Consider the following 16,333-nt stretch of genomic DNA (forward strand, 5'->3'; position numbering starts at 1 on the left):
GACCTTGTCACTGCAAGGACATGAGCTGAAATCCCTAGCATTTCTGCATGAGTCCTGTACTCCACTTCTGACCAAACTGAGCTTTCAAGATCATTGCCTAACAGACAGTCTACTGGGAGGTCTGCACTCACAACAACTTTCTTTAGGCCATCTACCCCTCCCCAGGAGAAGTTCACAACAGCCACACTATGTGAAGTAGTGGAGTTGCTTGCATTGGTCACTAGGTAACTTTCACCTAGTACAATCTGACCAGGGTCCACAAAGCCAGGTGTCACCATAGTGACACTGGCACAAGTGTCCCTGTAGGCCTGAGCCAGTTTCTCATTGATTAAGGGAGTCTGCCTATATTTGCCCAGGTTACTGGGGCTTACTGCAGTGGGCAAAGGTAAGTCCACATCATATAGGAGAACTGCCTGTGTGGGGATTCTGACTAGGCCAGATTCCACCTCAGTACCCAGGGTCAACCCTACTAAACCCTTTGGCTGTGTACCACCACTGTTAACTGTACTAGGGGGTGCAGGTGCTTTAGGAGCTGCAGTGGTGGGGACTGGATTTTTCTTAGTGCATTCACTGCCCCAGTGTGAAACTGATTTGCAGGTATTACACCAAGGTTTCTTTGGGCCATCATTCTTCTTTTTCTTGTTTCCATTTTGGGAACCCCCCTCCTTATTGCTAGTTTGGGGGCCTGAAGACTTCTGGTCCTTTTCTTTATCTTTCTGATTCCCACCCTTCTGGTCTGTTTTCTTCTGGTCACCTTGGTTCTGGTTTTTCTGCTTAATCCTTGTTCTGACCCATTTGTCTGCCTTCTTTCCCAATTCTTGGGGAGAGGTCAAATCAGAGTCAACAAGGTATTGATGCAACAGCTGGTTCTGACAGTTATTAAGGATCTGTTCTCTCATCATAAGATTGTACAATCCTGTATAGTCTGAAACTTTACTTCCCTGCAGCCAACCCTCCAGAGCTTTAGTGGCACAATCTACAAAATCAGTCCAGTCCTGAGTCTGTGCTTTTTGGGTGTCTCTGAACAACAACCTGTATTGCTCAGTGGTTAGGCCAAACCCTTCAATAAGAGCACTCTTCAGAACAGAGTAGTTTTTGGCATCCTCAGGTCTAACAGTGAGGAGCCTGTCCCTCCCTTTCTCAGAAAAGGAGTACCATAAAATTGCTGCCCACTGGTCCTCAGGGACCTGCTGTACCATGCAGGCCCTCTCAAGAGCAGTCATCCATTTGTGGATATCATCCCCTTCCTTGTAGGGGGGCACAATTTTTGTCAGGTTTCTATTGTCATAGGCCCTGTCTTTTTCTTTAGGAACTTTGCTGCCACCAGTGGCATCTAAGCCACTTAATTTCTGTTCCCTAGCCAAGGTAAGTTTAGCTTGAGCCAAGGTAAGTTTAGCTTGAGCCAGAGCTACCTCCTCCCTCTCTATCTGGAGTTGGACAGCCCTCATTCTGGCCCTATGCTCTTTCCTCTGGGAGGGAGTCATCCCTCTCTGAGATTCTCTTGAGGCACTAGAAAGGTGAGAGTCCCCTGATAGAGATCTCTCCCTTCTGTTACCTGGGAGAATTTGGTTATGAGATCTGGGGAGGTGCTGGCCCTCTCCATTCCCATGTAGGTCTAGGTTGGCCTGGTTAAGCCTGGCAACCTGTACCTGGTTTCCCCTCTGATCCTGATCTTCAGGCTCTTCTACATCAGAGCCTTCCTCTTCCTCTTCCTCCTCCTCTTCTTCTTCTGGAAGATTCTCATTCTCAGGGGAGTTTATCCCTTCACCTGATTCTAAGGGAGCCTGACTCACCTTATCTAGGTCATCCTTTTCTAGGAGAGCTATTAGGGAAGGAATGGTAGGGCCTCTGCCCTTTTTTAGCCCCCTGGCTGTGCACAAGGCACTCAGGTCTTTGTGGCTAAGGTTGTCATATCTGGATGTTGTCCCTATAGGATCAACTTCTACAGGAGCAGAGCCTGAGGCTCTACCTGTATCAGACATGACTGCTAGTGAGGTGTAAGTGATGCACTTACCTACACTAAGTGTTTTCCTACTGTACCTTGCTAGTGAGTTGTAGTCAGGGTGTGCTAATCCCTTTAATCTACAACTACTAAGTTCAGTAGAACTTAATATGCTAAGCTTTTGATTTATATGTACCTAGAGGTACTTGATGTGATCTTTCAATTTGATAAAGATTGCAATGGTAAAACAAACAGCAAGCTCAAATCCGCACCGCTGCACACCAATGTGAGAAGTTGGCCTGATATGTAGTGTTTCCAATTCTGGAACCACTGGGTATCAGTCCAAACAAACCCCAAAGATGTCAGGTTGTAAGTCAACCTTGTAGACAAGCTATCCTAGTGGTAGCATGGACTAAGCAGCCTTAAAGGCTTAACTTAAGAGGTCGTGTTAAGCGAGCTGTTTTACCACATACAATCCTGTAATCAAATGAAAGGACACCACACAAGTATATATTGTAAAAATATATGTATTTATTTCTAAATTACTCCCCAGTACTCTTTATGAGGAAAGGGGCACAAGCGTTAAATCAAAAGCACAGTAAAACATATAAAGTTGCACAATTATGGATGAGGGCGGGTGGCCACTCAAACCATATACTAAAAAAGTGGTATAAGGAACACTTCTCGAACAATGGTTAGGCCTAGGGCCTAGAGATTCGCTGGGAGCAGTCAGGACTAGCAATGCTGAAGTCGGGAGTAGCCCACAGGAGACGGGTGCAGCACGGAAAGTGCGGCTCGCACCAATGCAAAGTCAACGGTGCGTAAAAGTTGGATAAAGTGAATTAAATGATACTTCCGCTGAACCTAGGAACACAAAACTTTAGACACAGACCCTAGAGGTGTGTACCAGTGTAAGGACACCGGCGTTGCAAAGTTACCTCACCCACAGGCCGTGGGTGCACAGGGTCGAAGTGGCGTCGGGTTCTGTCACGCAGGTTCTTGGTGCTTGAAACTGTTGCAGCTGCAGGCGCTGTGAAGCAGAAGTGTCCGGTGCGATCCAAGGGTGGATCGAAGTAGAAAAGTACCTGAAAGCAGAGGGGACAGAGTCTGGGTCACTCAGCAGTGACCAGGGTGGAACCAGGACGGAACCAGGCAATGTCGGGCGCAATCAGGCGGTTGTCGATAGGCTTCTCTCCGCTGTCACGTGGGCTCTGGGGCATCTGCGACGTCCAGGAGCAGGTCACGATCTGTCCCACGTAGGCTCTCGCCGTCAGCACCGTCGGCTTCAAGATTGCAGCAAACAGCACTTGGCAAAAGCAATCCACGCAGAACCGGGAGATTGCTTATCACTCGAACCAGGAGGGTCAGAGTGGGGGCTCCTTTTTACAGGAGCTGGTGCAGATCTGGAGCAACCAGAAAAGCGAGTCGTATTTCAAGTTTCGTCGGCACAGGGGCCACAAGCCAGCTGGCAAGTGACCGGGCCAACGCGTCGAGCACACACAGGCAGAAGGGCCCCACGCAGCACTCGTCGAGTGTGGAGGGGTGAGCTTTGGTGCAAGTGGAGCTCGGGGCTGGGGCTTCTCAAACCCCGGTGTACAGCTTCGAGGGTCACTCGTGGGCTGCACGGTCAGCGTCTCGTGGCCTTTCCAAGATGGCGTGCCCCACGCTTCCGGTCGCCTCCACGGGTCTCAGCTCTGCAGGGACTGTGGATCGGGCAGGTAGAAGGCAGGCAAGCTTGATCTCGTCGATCTCTGTCGCTCGAGTTCCGGCGGGAACTGCAACAAAGCAAGGGTCGAGGGCTGGATGGTGCCTGTTTGCACAGGGTGGTCACTCCTTGACCACAAGGGAGATTCTTCAGTCTTCTCACGTCGTGTAGAAAGTCGAAGGGTCCAGATTTCGTTTCTTATGTTTCTTCAGGATGATCTGAGGTCCGTTGGGACTGCTCCCCCTCTTATTCGAATCTAGGGGGTTGGACATCCTGCTAGGTCCCCTCCTATGGGTGGGACCCAGGAAGGGGGTGGTTACACCCCTTTCCTTTGATCCTGGCCGCGCTGGGACAGGGGCTGGGAGGCCCCAGAACCGGTTTGGCCGGATCCTGCAAGGGGCAGCCTTGTGCTCCCCAGGCAGTGTCTGGTTTCTTTGAAACCTCCCTACTCCAATCCACTATCTCCTGTCTGGGGTGGTTTGACACCGCCCTGTGACAGGAAACTCTTTGTCCAGGCCTCCTCTGCCGGGTTTCGGTCAGCAGCAGGAGGCCAGACCCGTGTCTGTGGCAGGGGCATCCATTTTGTGGATCTGAGGCTCATTTTAAATCAACCGCGTTTCAGTAAAGTAACATGTCTTCTCCCTCTAGAAGGGTGGAATGCTACCCCCGTCGCCAGAACTGGCGAGGGGGTAGTATTCCAATTCGTATGACACCTTACACGACATGTTTTGATAAAGCCAAACCAAAGTTGCTATATAACCGCGAGGATTATAAGGCGCTTAAGAGTATATGGTATGGCATTATCCCGGATCAGCTTAGGGAGTTGTTCCCGACAGCTGCAGACAGGCTCAGCTCATGCCAGAGCTCCATCTCACATAAAACCACGCACTCTGCCTCCAGGATTGATGAGGCCTTCCATAGGAGTGGCTCACAGGTTATATATGTGTCCAGATATAGGTTTAGATATAGGTATACTATATCTAAGCAAGGGGTGATTACACCCACTTGCCCCAGCTGAGTGATCAGCCAGTTGTGTCAATTTAAGAACCAGCCAGGGGTGGCAAAAGCTATGCTTCAGCCCCTGGTAGGCCTTGGTGGCACCTATGCCCTGAGCACCTATAGTGCATGGTACAGGGGCTGACAAGGAGTCCATTTCCAATTGTGGTATGTACCTATAGCACATGTATTATAAATTTAGAGAGAGAACAGCAGGCTGGGGGTCTGATTAGCAGGCCCACAGCCTCAGTAAGTCGAAAACCAGTGAAGCAAAAAGCAAAAATTGGGGTGACCATAGGATAGCAGACCCTACTCTCCTACAGTGACAACACCCCCAAATCCGGGACAACATCCGAAACACCCGAGGATGAAGCCTCCAATCGCTGTAATCCCTCAGATGGCGAGAGTTCCAGTCTGCAATCCGATTGTCTCGACCCGGCAGATACTCTGCAATAACAATGATCTGATGCTGCAGACAAAGATGCCAGAAATCTTTCGCAATCTCCGCCAGAAGTCTGGACCTGGTACCCCCCAGTTTGTTGGCATATCTTACAGCCGAGATATTATCCATCCGGAGGAGGATGCAACAATTCGTCTGTTGAGGGGACAGACAACAAATTGCAAAAGAGCCCGCGAGAAGCTCCAAGCAATTGATGTGAAGCGACAACTCCTCCCGGGACCAACGGCCCCCAGTCGTCACCGAACTGGGCTCCTCAACCCCAAAGGCTGGCGTCTGATTCGATCACCACATCCGGCGTCTTCCTGAACAGCGCACGGCCGTTCCAAGCCTCCATGTGGGTCAACCACCGCAACATCTCCGCACGGGCCTCCTCCGACAGAGGAACGTGATCCAAATACCGAAGACCCTTCTGCAGATGCTTGATTTTGAGGCGCTGAAGTGCTCGGTAATGCAATGAGCCTGGAAAGATCGCCTGAATGGAAGATGACAGAAGATCCACTATTCCCCAGAAGGTGTCACTTTTGTGATTTCTAAAAGGACTAAATGTAATACATCTTCCGTCTCCTATCCTTCCTTTCCGCACAATCCCAAGCTGTGTGTGGTTCAATGCATCACTGTTCTCAGAGAGACAGTCTGCTGAGGCAAGACCAACCTCAAATCCCTCTTGATGGACCTGATCTTCTGCCCGTGCAACAGGAGCTGACAAGAGACCGAGTCTATCCGGAACCCAAGAAAGTCCATCGGCTGAGAGGGAATGAAGTCTGATTTCTGAGAAATCACAAGAAATCCCAGAGATTGTAAAAGATCGATGGACCAATGTAAATCAATCAGTAGAAGACGAGGGCAGTGAGCCAGGAGAAGAATATCATCTAGATAGACTATCAGACAAACTCCGCCGGACCTCAAAGACTCCATCACTGGCTGAAGAAGCTTTGTGAAGCACTACGGAGCTGAGGAGAGGCCGAATGGAAGGACCGCATACTCGTACGAAGTCCCTAGCCACTGAAACTGAAGGAAGCCGACAGGTAAACATCCTTCAGATCCAGCCGGACCATCCAATCCCCTTCCCGAAGAAGATCTCTCACAAGATGGATGCCCTCCATCTTGAAATGGCGATAAACCACCCGCAGCTGAATTCCCGTAGATTGAGGACCAGGCGCGCCCGCCTCCCTTTTTCTCCACCAGAAACAAATTGCTCACGAACCCTTGTGGTTGAAGGCCAGAAAAGAAGCGACCTCCGCGGAAATGAGTTCCTGATCGTGCTGGGAAAAAACAAGGGGAAAAGGCAGAAGATGTTGGTGAGGGTGACTGTAAAATTCTATTTTGTAACCGTGCACCGTCTCAAACACCCAGGCATCGTTTGAGATCAATTGCCAATTTTTGAGAAAAAATCGAAATCTGCCCCCCAAATCACTTCCGAAGCTAGAATCAAGCTCACCTGAGGCTGAGGAATCCTGACGTCCTCCTTGGTTACCATTGTAACCGCCTTTTCGGTATTGTCCCCTGCCTTTTCGAGAGGGATAGAAGTTTGACTTGCCGGTGTTGTGATCTTGGCCACCACCCTTTTGGGACTTGAAACCACGCTGAGATGGTTGATCGGAACCACGGCCGAACGAGCGTCCCCGTCGTCCGGCCTTAGCAAAAACTGGGCGAAAAGCCCAACGTAAATTAAATTGAGCCTTATCCAGCCCACTGAACGTGGCTACAAAGTTGGTGAGCTCTTTGAGGAAGGGTGAGCCGAACAACAAACCCTGTGCCAATGGTCCCGATTCAGAGGAGGCTAAGTCAGTGAGTTTGGGGTCCAATTTCATCAAAATGGAGCGTCTGCGCTCACTAGAAAGAGCACAATTGGCATTTCCTAAAATGCAAATGGCCCTCTGCGACCATCCTACCAATTCATCTGGATCGATGAGTGCGCCGGACTCCTTTGCTCGAAAGCCCAAATCAAGAATTTTAGTCAAGGGAGACACCGGAGAAGTTGACACTTGCCACTTGCCTTGGGTTAGACGCCGCCATCGCCAGGAGTCATCGGACGCTGCAAACCGCGCCGCCGCCCCGGGACTACAATTCCCGGCTGCCTCAGCAGCAGCGCGCTCTACTGACACCGCGCCAGTGCCAGGAGGTGCACATAAGCAGCACAGAGCCCCGCTTCTCGGGATGCGCGCGGGACACGCCGGGCGAAGCCTGGGCCCGTTTAAGCCCGTTCAAGACCGGCCAAGGACGGGACGGGCCACCTCCTTAACATCTACAGCTCCAAAGGTCAGTGAGCCCCTTGCATGTTTGGTATTAACACCTAAGTGTGGTTAGGACTCATATTCACTGATTCAAGAGGATTGTGTGAATCATGATTACATCCCCAGTTGTAGCGGGAAACTGTGGGAGAAGTACTGATGGGTCTCTCATGGGTACTCTAGACAATTTCTTGAGTTTCTACCTCCCTGGCTAAAGATATCGAACTTACTGAGAAGAGATTATCGTTAGATCCACTCTTGGATAAGCGGTCCTCATTGGGCAGTCTGGCTAGGGCAAGATCACCTACTCCCCAAGAGACTGATTTACATGATATGGGGTCTTCTACTGAGGGGAGGGTAGGAAGTGTCATTATACTGCCGGAAGCAAGCCCTGAGGCTGGACAGAACTTGAGTAACCTTGCCAAGAAGCGGCCTTCCCCCAATATGAAAACTAGGTCAGCCAGATGTGCAAAAGTTGGAGTGGTTCAACAGTCACAGGGCCCAATATCCAAAAGGAAATGCACAGGGGTACAACAGCGAGCGGCAGATGGAAAAGGGGAAAAAACTAAGGAGGTCACGCCCAAAGAGAATTTGTTAACTAGTGCTTCACACATATCATCACCGGCAAAGGAAGAGGCAAACGTATTGCGATCCAGGGATGGAGATGCCCCCACAGGATTCGGATGTTGCCTTTTGGAAAAAATTGGAACATGATAGACTGGACCGAATTGAAAATAGACTGGTGTGTTTGGAACTTTTGCTCGCATCAGTACAGGCCAGGGGGGTTCAGGGGAGGGATCCAACCTGCAGGCAGTCAAATGGGTAGGGCAAGGCATTGTGGGCACTAGCTCTAATGCTCTAACTAATCCTAATGTATCCACAAAAGGTAGTCAAAGCCCTGCAGCAGAGAATATATCAGCTTCTAGTGCCACGGTCCCCCTGAGAATCTCTGAAGGGGTCCCTCATATAGAACAGGCAAGCAAGGATAAAGCGGTGAAGGTCACTAGCCCTTCAACAAAATCTCAGACAACACACAAACCCCCTATAATTCACGATGTGCAGAGGCTACAAATAATTGATCTTTCCCCGGATTCAGCCCTGTACGTGGTAGTTCTGACAGGGGTGCCACCGTTAGAACATGGAAAGAGGGAGACCTACAGGGAATTGAAAAATAAGTGTATTTTTTGGCTAAATGTTAATCGGCCATTGCCTAGCTATGTCTGTCCAGAGATATTAAATGCTAGGAGAGTAAATTGGGTGGGAAGACGGACAAAGTCGACTGAAGGTGATTGTGTTATCATTAACTTCAGGGACACAAGATGTGCCAAATTTATTCGTAATGGGGGACATCTCGGCTCCAGATCTCGAATCCAATCACTTCCCCTAAGGTTTTTTTATGCACCTGAACAAAACAAAGAATGGGGCACCCCTTTAGGAGGTGCGGCTCCGAACCATTACAAGCCACAAAACATTAGGTTACAAAATAGGTTTGGGGCCTTGTCAGGACTGGAAGATTGTGACTGACAGCTAAGCATGGCAGAAGGGGAAACTAGAAGCAGTTTATCACAAGGACTAATAACTGTGGGGAAAGTTATTGAGGGATGTCCGCCAGTCAGGAGATCTGTACAACTGAATGAGTGGAACACTGTAGATCTGTTGTCATGGAATGTGGGGGACTTTCAACCAAATTTCATAATAAGGAATGGCTCGACTATGTAAATAAATTTAACGTAATCTGTGCCCAGGAAACATGGGAAGTTGACCCAACAAATTTCAATCTTGAGGGGTATAAGCTGTTTGGGACTCCGGCTGTAAAATCTCGGGCAGGTAGAGCAAAAGGAGGTCTCGCTCTGTGGGCACATCTGACTCTAGATGGGACCTGGATAGATCTTAACTGGAAATCAGATTGTATGCTTCAGTTCAGTTTAAAACCAGGGATCTTAATCTGATTATAGTTAATTTTTGTAATGCAGGAGGTTGAAGAGTGAAGGAGTTGGAGGATCATCTGGGAATCCAGATAGAGAAGATGAATAACGCCCCTGCTCCCTTACTTTTAATTGCAGGTGATTTTAACTGCCATTTATGTCCTCGGCTGATTCCCTTTATGGAAAATTGGGCATTGTGTGATCTATTCGAGGGCGCCCACTTTAAACACACAATAGATGGACCTAATCTTAATGGGATGATGAATAACTTTGACCTGTCTCATTCCATGGATCTTTTATCTTTCAACTCCAAAAGTGGGGTCAATCCAACCTTTAAAGGTAGAGGATGTAGCTCATATATTGACTTTGTTATTGTTTCCTGCGTTCTCACTTTTCCTAGGCTGCTAAGACTTTTAGCATAAACCAAAACCGGCAGGACAGCTACGGAGAATCTCCGGTTCATACCTGCCAACTTGAAGAACCATCTCACTATGTGGGGAGGGGGCGGGGCCTCGAAGGGGGCGGGCCGCATGCCGAGAAGTATCCTAGGAGGCACTTTTGAACATCACCTGCCCTCAAACCCCCTCCTCCACCCTCAAAGCAAGCTTGCAGAGGCTGGTGGCGATGCCCTGGGGTGTTTTCACACCCCTCAATGGACGTCGGCAGTTCAAAGACTCGGAAAATTAGCTGGAAACCCACTATTTACAGCTCGTTTTCCCTGCCACCGTGTGATATTGGCTCTTTACCGGGTGACCGAGTGATGGGAGCCGATATCGTGTGTCACACGGTGGCACCTGGCACCGTGTGAGTTGCCAGGTATGCATATGTCTACATAATATTTCCATAGAACGTGAACGTTTATGCTCAGTTCACTTATAAATAAAAGTAGCTCAAACAATCTCCGTTAGCCATTTGTATGCAGTATGAAATGTGAAAGTCTGTAGTAATTAATCCAAAAAAGGAGGCAACTGTTTAAAAATGCGTATATTTTTTCAGAAAATTTCCTTTTCTGACTTACTATTTCTAATGGCACAGGAACATGTTTCTGTATAAACTTAAATGTATTCTTGCTTACAGTTTTCAGTTATGGTCTTGTGAAAAAAACTGTTCAGAAACTTGTGCAGGGTTGTACTCCCCTCTATTAGGCCACGCCCCTTTTGAGACCCCCCACACACGCACACACCTTCCCCATCCCACTTAAAGCACTGAGTATCCACTCTGTCTTCTCGTGTGTTTCTTTTCTCTGTATGTCATGTTTTTTTTTCTTCCCAAGTCTCGCCCAGTATTACATGCTGTCAATGGATTCACATCAATTCAGTGTTTACTTTCCTATCCTGTTCTCATGTACCTCAACTGTGTAGCTTGTCCTTCTGTGTCACATGGTGCACTCTCTCAGATGCCTTCTGTGGTGTCATGTGTCCTTCTGTGTCACATGCCACCCTCCACCACAAGCCTCTTCCGGTGCCACACACCTCCCTTGAGCTACATGTCTCCTATGCCACATGCCCGCTCTGCTATTACATGCCTCTTCCTGTGTCACATGGCACTCTCCAGGACACGTCTCTTCTGGTGTTACATACCTCCTCTGGTGTCACATACCTCCTCTGGTGTCACATACCTCTTGGTGTTCACATGTCTCTTCTGGTGTTCACATGTCTCTTCTGGTGTTACATACCTCCTCTGGTGTCGCATACCTCCTGGTGTTCACATGAATCTTCTGGTGTCACAGACCCAAATTGTGTCCCATATCACCCTTCATTAAATGCCTCCTGTGGAGTCGCATTGCCTCTTCCTGTGGCACATTCCTCCCTCCACATCGCATGCCTCTTCCTGTGGAACATGCCAACTTCCATCACATGCTTCTGCCTGTGTCACATGGCACTCTCTTTTGCATACCACGTCTGGTATCATACACCTCAGCTGTGTCACATGCATGCTCTGCTGTGACATGTCTCGTCTTTTGTCGCTATCCCCCTCCATCAAATGCCTCTTTTCTTGGTGTCACATGCATGCTCTGGTGCTGCATGCCTTCTCCTTTGGTGTTATATACCTCACCTTGTGTCACATGCCTCTCTTTGTGTCATCACCTCTTCAAGGTAAGAAGAATTCTATCCTTCTGCGCAAAAGGGCGGAGAACAGCACGGGCTCGGTGAACACGGACATGGTGCAGCAGATTGTGAAGCATGACAGGGACACGGCCCACAACATCCAGGACCTACAGCACTTTCAACTCATGGCCTCCGTCGGCAGGGAGCCTGGCGGCCGGGCCGTCATCTGGGAACCGCTGGTCCACGCACCTTTGCAGACAGCAGCCGCCACCACTAATGTGGCCATTGCGCTAACTCATCAGCAGAATCTTCAAGCCCACGTCTTCCTGCCGCCATCCTCCCTGTCAAGCCCGCTGTCCCCAGACGCGGCCCTTCTCACCCGCCAAGCCCGGAGGTCCCAGCCCAGTCTAGCTGGTTCTAGACCTTCTTCTGTTAGTTCTCCTTCTGGAGTCCCATCGCAACACCAGACGCCGGTCGCCAGCTCCCCCTCCGCGTCCGTGCTCCAAACCCAGCTGCCATTGGAAAGCGGAGTGCGCAAACATTCCAATATAGGACTGCCACCTCAGGGCTCAGCAGGTTTGAGTCAACCGCCTCAAAGAGGAGACCGAACAACAATGGTGAAACCACAGCTCATGGGCTCCCAGCCACAGCTTTCAAAATCCAGAGGCACATCCTCCTCAACCTCTCTTCTCCAGCAGACAGTGGGGGTCCCCTCTGGTGCCGAACGGAGCTCCGGCCACAGGAGCGGGAGAACTCTACACTACAGCCTGTCCCGGGCTACAGGGTCCCACATCTCTCTGCTGATGCAGCAAGCCTCCAGCAGCAGCCCACAGCACCTTGTCAAACACAAGAGCATTCAGGGCCTGCCATTTGGGAGACTCACCCAAGATGGCCGCCTCCTGTCAGCATCTCAACCATCTTTGCCTAACAAAGATGCCCAGCAGGGAGAAGGTTGTCTTTCCCAGCAAGGTACCGAATCGCCTAGTACCACCACCGCTAAGTCTACCCACTCTGTTCCAGGAATTTTAGCCAAGCCCTCCCTCGGTGTCCCTGGGCAGCCATATTATCCCCCACAGATGCCTTCTGCGCCCATGGAGTCTTTGAGTACCATTAACAAGTCTACCCCCTCTGTCCCTGGACTTTTGTGTCCGAGCGCTGTGCCAGGGCAGCCATCTTATGCTCAACAGATGCCTTCGGGACCATCCGTTCTACCAAGTAGGCCTGCAAGCGCAGCCGCCGCTCTACCATCCCCAGTGTCCACCACTAGGCCTGCATCATCCTCCGGCTCTCGGAAAGGCTCAGTGGTTTTCAGTCCAGACTTAGAATCAGGCGTGAAGCCCAAATTGCCATCTAATATGTGATCCTCAGTTGGGTTGATGGCTGCCAAGAGAAAAGGAGAGGAAAAAAAGGGAACAAAGGCAGAGGACAAGCAATGAAGCTCTGTTCCATCAGCTCTGCAGGGTGGGACCAGCCGGGGAGGCAGAGATTGGCACAACAACCCCCGCTGGCGAACATCCATGGAAGATGGCTTGATGCCGGACTTCGAGAAGCACACCCTGAACGGAGTGCCTCGCTCACCCCTGGGATTAACATGGACATGCCTTACCTGTAACTCCAGTCCATCTCTTTAAAGCTTTACTTTTGTTATTCTAATATATAAATATGCATATCTTTTGATTATGTTCAAGTTATAGTCTGCCAAGCGGTAAGCTCTTAATTTTTTCAAGTTGAACCTACCACCTACTGCCAGGAAAATTCTTTGGTGTGCAAGGGGAGCAGTGTCTCTCATCTCCCTCACTTTCTTCCAAGGGCATGTCAGAGGGTATTATTAGGGGGTTGGTGGTGTTAAGGCATCATCTTTGATCTGGTGGTACCTGCCAGGAACAGGAAATGTCCTGATGTTGGATTTGGGTCACATTTCTACAACTAAACATGTCTACTGTACAAATGCCGACTGAATGAACATTTAACTACCAACTATTAGTATATGTGCGGTTAGTAATTTGAAGGTCACTGGTAAAACTATTCCTCCCTATAAAAGGGCTGGATTCTTTTTATATTTCACCTCCATACCTGGAATATTTGGTAGCAATTGTTAATAAATGGCATTAGGGAAATCCTTTCATATTTTTGGACATATATTAGATACATGCCTAATTAATGTTGTCAATATATTGGTTGTTAGCATTTGCATTATAGACATGTTGTTGTTGATGTTATGACAGATACCCTGACTTGGAGTCCCCTTAGAGGGAAGTTGATCACTGATGTGCTAAGAGCTGGCCAAGATTGTCTTGGTCTATGACCCCTGCATGGACCTTTATCACTAGGGCTTCTTCAAAGGGAACTATTTAATGCCCTAGGAAGAGGTCCAAGCATTGTCCTTACTAAAGATCCTTCTAGAGAAAACAATTTCCCCGATTATTAGTCTGACGGACATATTCCATCCTTCAGGGTGGTGAAGAACATTATCTCTGACATCCTGACGGAGTACCTTTCGTCAAATTTGGAAATGGCCCTGGCCCTTTCAATGTCCTTAAGCTTTTGTGCTAGGCCACGGTTGCTTTTGATAGCCGTTCACCAAATATTTTACATTTTTTGGCTTTTCAGAAACCAGCTCCCTAAGTGGGTGATTGTTTCGGTAAAGCAAAAAGCTACTGACACCTCCATTCCACAGGAGTTTTCTCAAAGAGTGTGGGATCATCATTTTTCCCCGTAGCGCCAGATTTTTCCTGGTAGTGATGGAGAAGAAAAAATACTTTACACTGTCCACTCTAAATATGGTGTGTGATGTAATGTCCTTCTCCAATGGCCATTGATTTTTCAGGCCACTTGAGGAAGTTTTCCATTGATGGAGCCAATAGTGGATCATTCGACTGAAAACTTAGGGTCTGCTTATCTCGAAATGAGGGAGAAGGACTGAGGGTTTAGCAGCTACGGTCCTCTGTTGTGTATCTGACAGGGTAACCAGTCAGTCAAACCTTAAATTTGGCCCCTTTTCCCCGTCCTTGAGAGAGGCCCAGGGAATTTCCTTACCTCTGGTTCCTTTAGAGAAAAACTGTCACTGCCCTGGTGAAAGTTGCAGGGAATATCCTACTCTGGGTTCCTTCTGAAGGAGAACTTTACCAATGTCAAGGTGCAAGTTGTAAAGAATGTCCTTAATTGAGGCTTCTTTCGAGGTGGCTTTGTCACTCTTCTGATGAGAAATGACTGGGATTTGTTTTCCTTGGGCTCTTTTAAAGGGGGAATTTTGCCAGTTCTCTGGTGAGAGATGTAGGTAAATTCCTAATCTGGTGCTACTTTAGAAAAAGTAACATAGGGCACACAGGGTACTCATTCGTACCTTCTCGTGACAGTCCAAGGAGTATGGGCCGCCGGAGGTTTACCTCTCGACTGTCCAACATATTTAGAGTGGGTGATTGGCTGTTTTTTTTTCACTGTCTGTCACTGTCAAGAATATCCTGGGGGCAAGGGACAGTAAAAATAATAACAATTACACTATCACTGTCTGTCACTGTCAAGAATATCCTGGGGGCAAGGGACAGTAAAAATAATAACAATTACACTAACACCACAGCAAAAAACTCCCATGTTGTAGGGTGCATTATTTTGTACTTTCCAAAAACAAACCCCCTTTGTGGGAGTCTGTTTTTGGAACAGTAAAAACTTTTCAAAGTTTGTTGTAAGAGTCCATTGTGAATGACAGACACCAAACTTTTAAATTACTTTCCATGAACTGCTGTGACGGTGGTTGATACAACCTGATACAATTCTCCCCATGGCCAGAGATGAACTCCAAATTTGGCAGGTGAAGTAAAGGCAGAGTGGCGACACAAGTCATTCGCCACCCTGACTGCCTTCACTCTGTCTTCCAAACTCTAAAGCAGACCCATATTTACTGACCTTTTGTGAGCTGTATGAAGTGCTTGAACCCACAACCTGATGAGTTATTTTCACCACTACTCATAAACCAATGGGGATGTTACTTTTGTCTACATGTCATTATTGTTTTGGGTGTGAAGCAACATAAAATAATTTACTGGATGTAGGTGAATCAGACTGCAAACCCTGCAGGTTTGTCCACTTTGACTCCTCTGCAATTTCCTGATGATGCATGCAGCTGGGGTAACTTGTTAGCCCAAGCAAAGATTTCATGACCTATTGGTGTTGGCTGGACTGCTTATTTTAGGGCACATCAGATTCATTGGTAGCAGGCTGGTCAGGGGTTTTTGCGAGGGACAAAACTTTATGAAGGGCCCTCTTAAAGCTTTTCCCACCTTTGACGGGTGCCACAAGCGTCCGTTTTTAAGTATTATAAAAATGGACTCCAAGGAAAACCAAAAACCAATTTTGGCGCCATGAAATGGCAACACCATGTAAGCTTCCTCATTAATAATGAAGATGGTAGGTTTGTTTGTAGTTAAAATCTGTCCATAAACTTTACTAAAGGAGAGCAGGGCTTTTGAAAGGGCATGGCCTTGGACATAATTCCCCCTCTGCACCCCCTTCTGACGTCCATGATTGGCATATAGCGTTGGCCCTGCCAAAGCGTAACAGGCGAAAATGGCGTGCTGCTCTGCGGCAAGGATCTCAATAGCTCTGGTGGTTAGCGGCACACATGAAGAGTTTCCACCTCGCCGTAATGAAGAACACGAAGGCTCTTCCGGAGGGCATGGTGGCCTGTGGGGAGGTGAAGGGTTTCTAGAAAGGCCATTGCCTGACAAGGGATTGTACGACTAGCCTTCTAGAGGCACCAGATATCAGGAGTTTGCCAACATTTCAAAAGTTGTCGAATGCCCTTTTTTGGAGAAAAAAAATTAGGAATCAATACAAAATGGAAGACGCAGGAGTTGTAATGGCATCCAGTCCCCTCAATCACTATCTCATTCTTTATATCTGTCACAATGTTTACCCTTGTGGTCAGCGATGGACAGGCTATTCGTCACTCTGACATTTTTCCAGAGAGCTGCAGGCTAGGAGTCTGTTTTCGACCAGGATTGGTAGCACGACTCAACCATGCCCTACT

At 48.5% G+C, this 16,333-nt stretch overlaps 1 protein-coding gene across 1 annotated transcript in view; it reads left to right on the forward strand.

Annotated features, from left to right (window-relative positions):
* Positions 1-13,342, forward strand: part of HCN3 (hyperpolarization activated cyclic nucleotide gated potassium channel 3) — a 167,234-nt gene extending 153,892 nt beyond the window's left edge. The window contains exon 8 of the mRNA XM_086947398.1: positions 11,356-13,342. Within this exon, the coding sequence (XP_086803524.1) occupies positions 11,356-12,668 (1,313 nt within the window). The 3' untranslated portion in view covers positions 12,669-13,342. The remainder of the gene's footprint in view (positions 1-11,355) is intronic.
* The last annotated feature ends 2,991 nt before the right edge of the window (positions 13,343-16,333 follow it).

The sequence above is a fragment of the Lissotriton vulgaris genome, chromosome 12 (assembly GCF_964263255.1).
Source record: "Lissotriton vulgaris chromosome 12, aLisVul1.2, whole genome shotgun sequence".
Lineage (NCBI taxonomy): Eukaryota > Metazoa > Chordata > Amphibia > Caudata > Salamandridae > Lissotriton > Lissotriton vulgaris.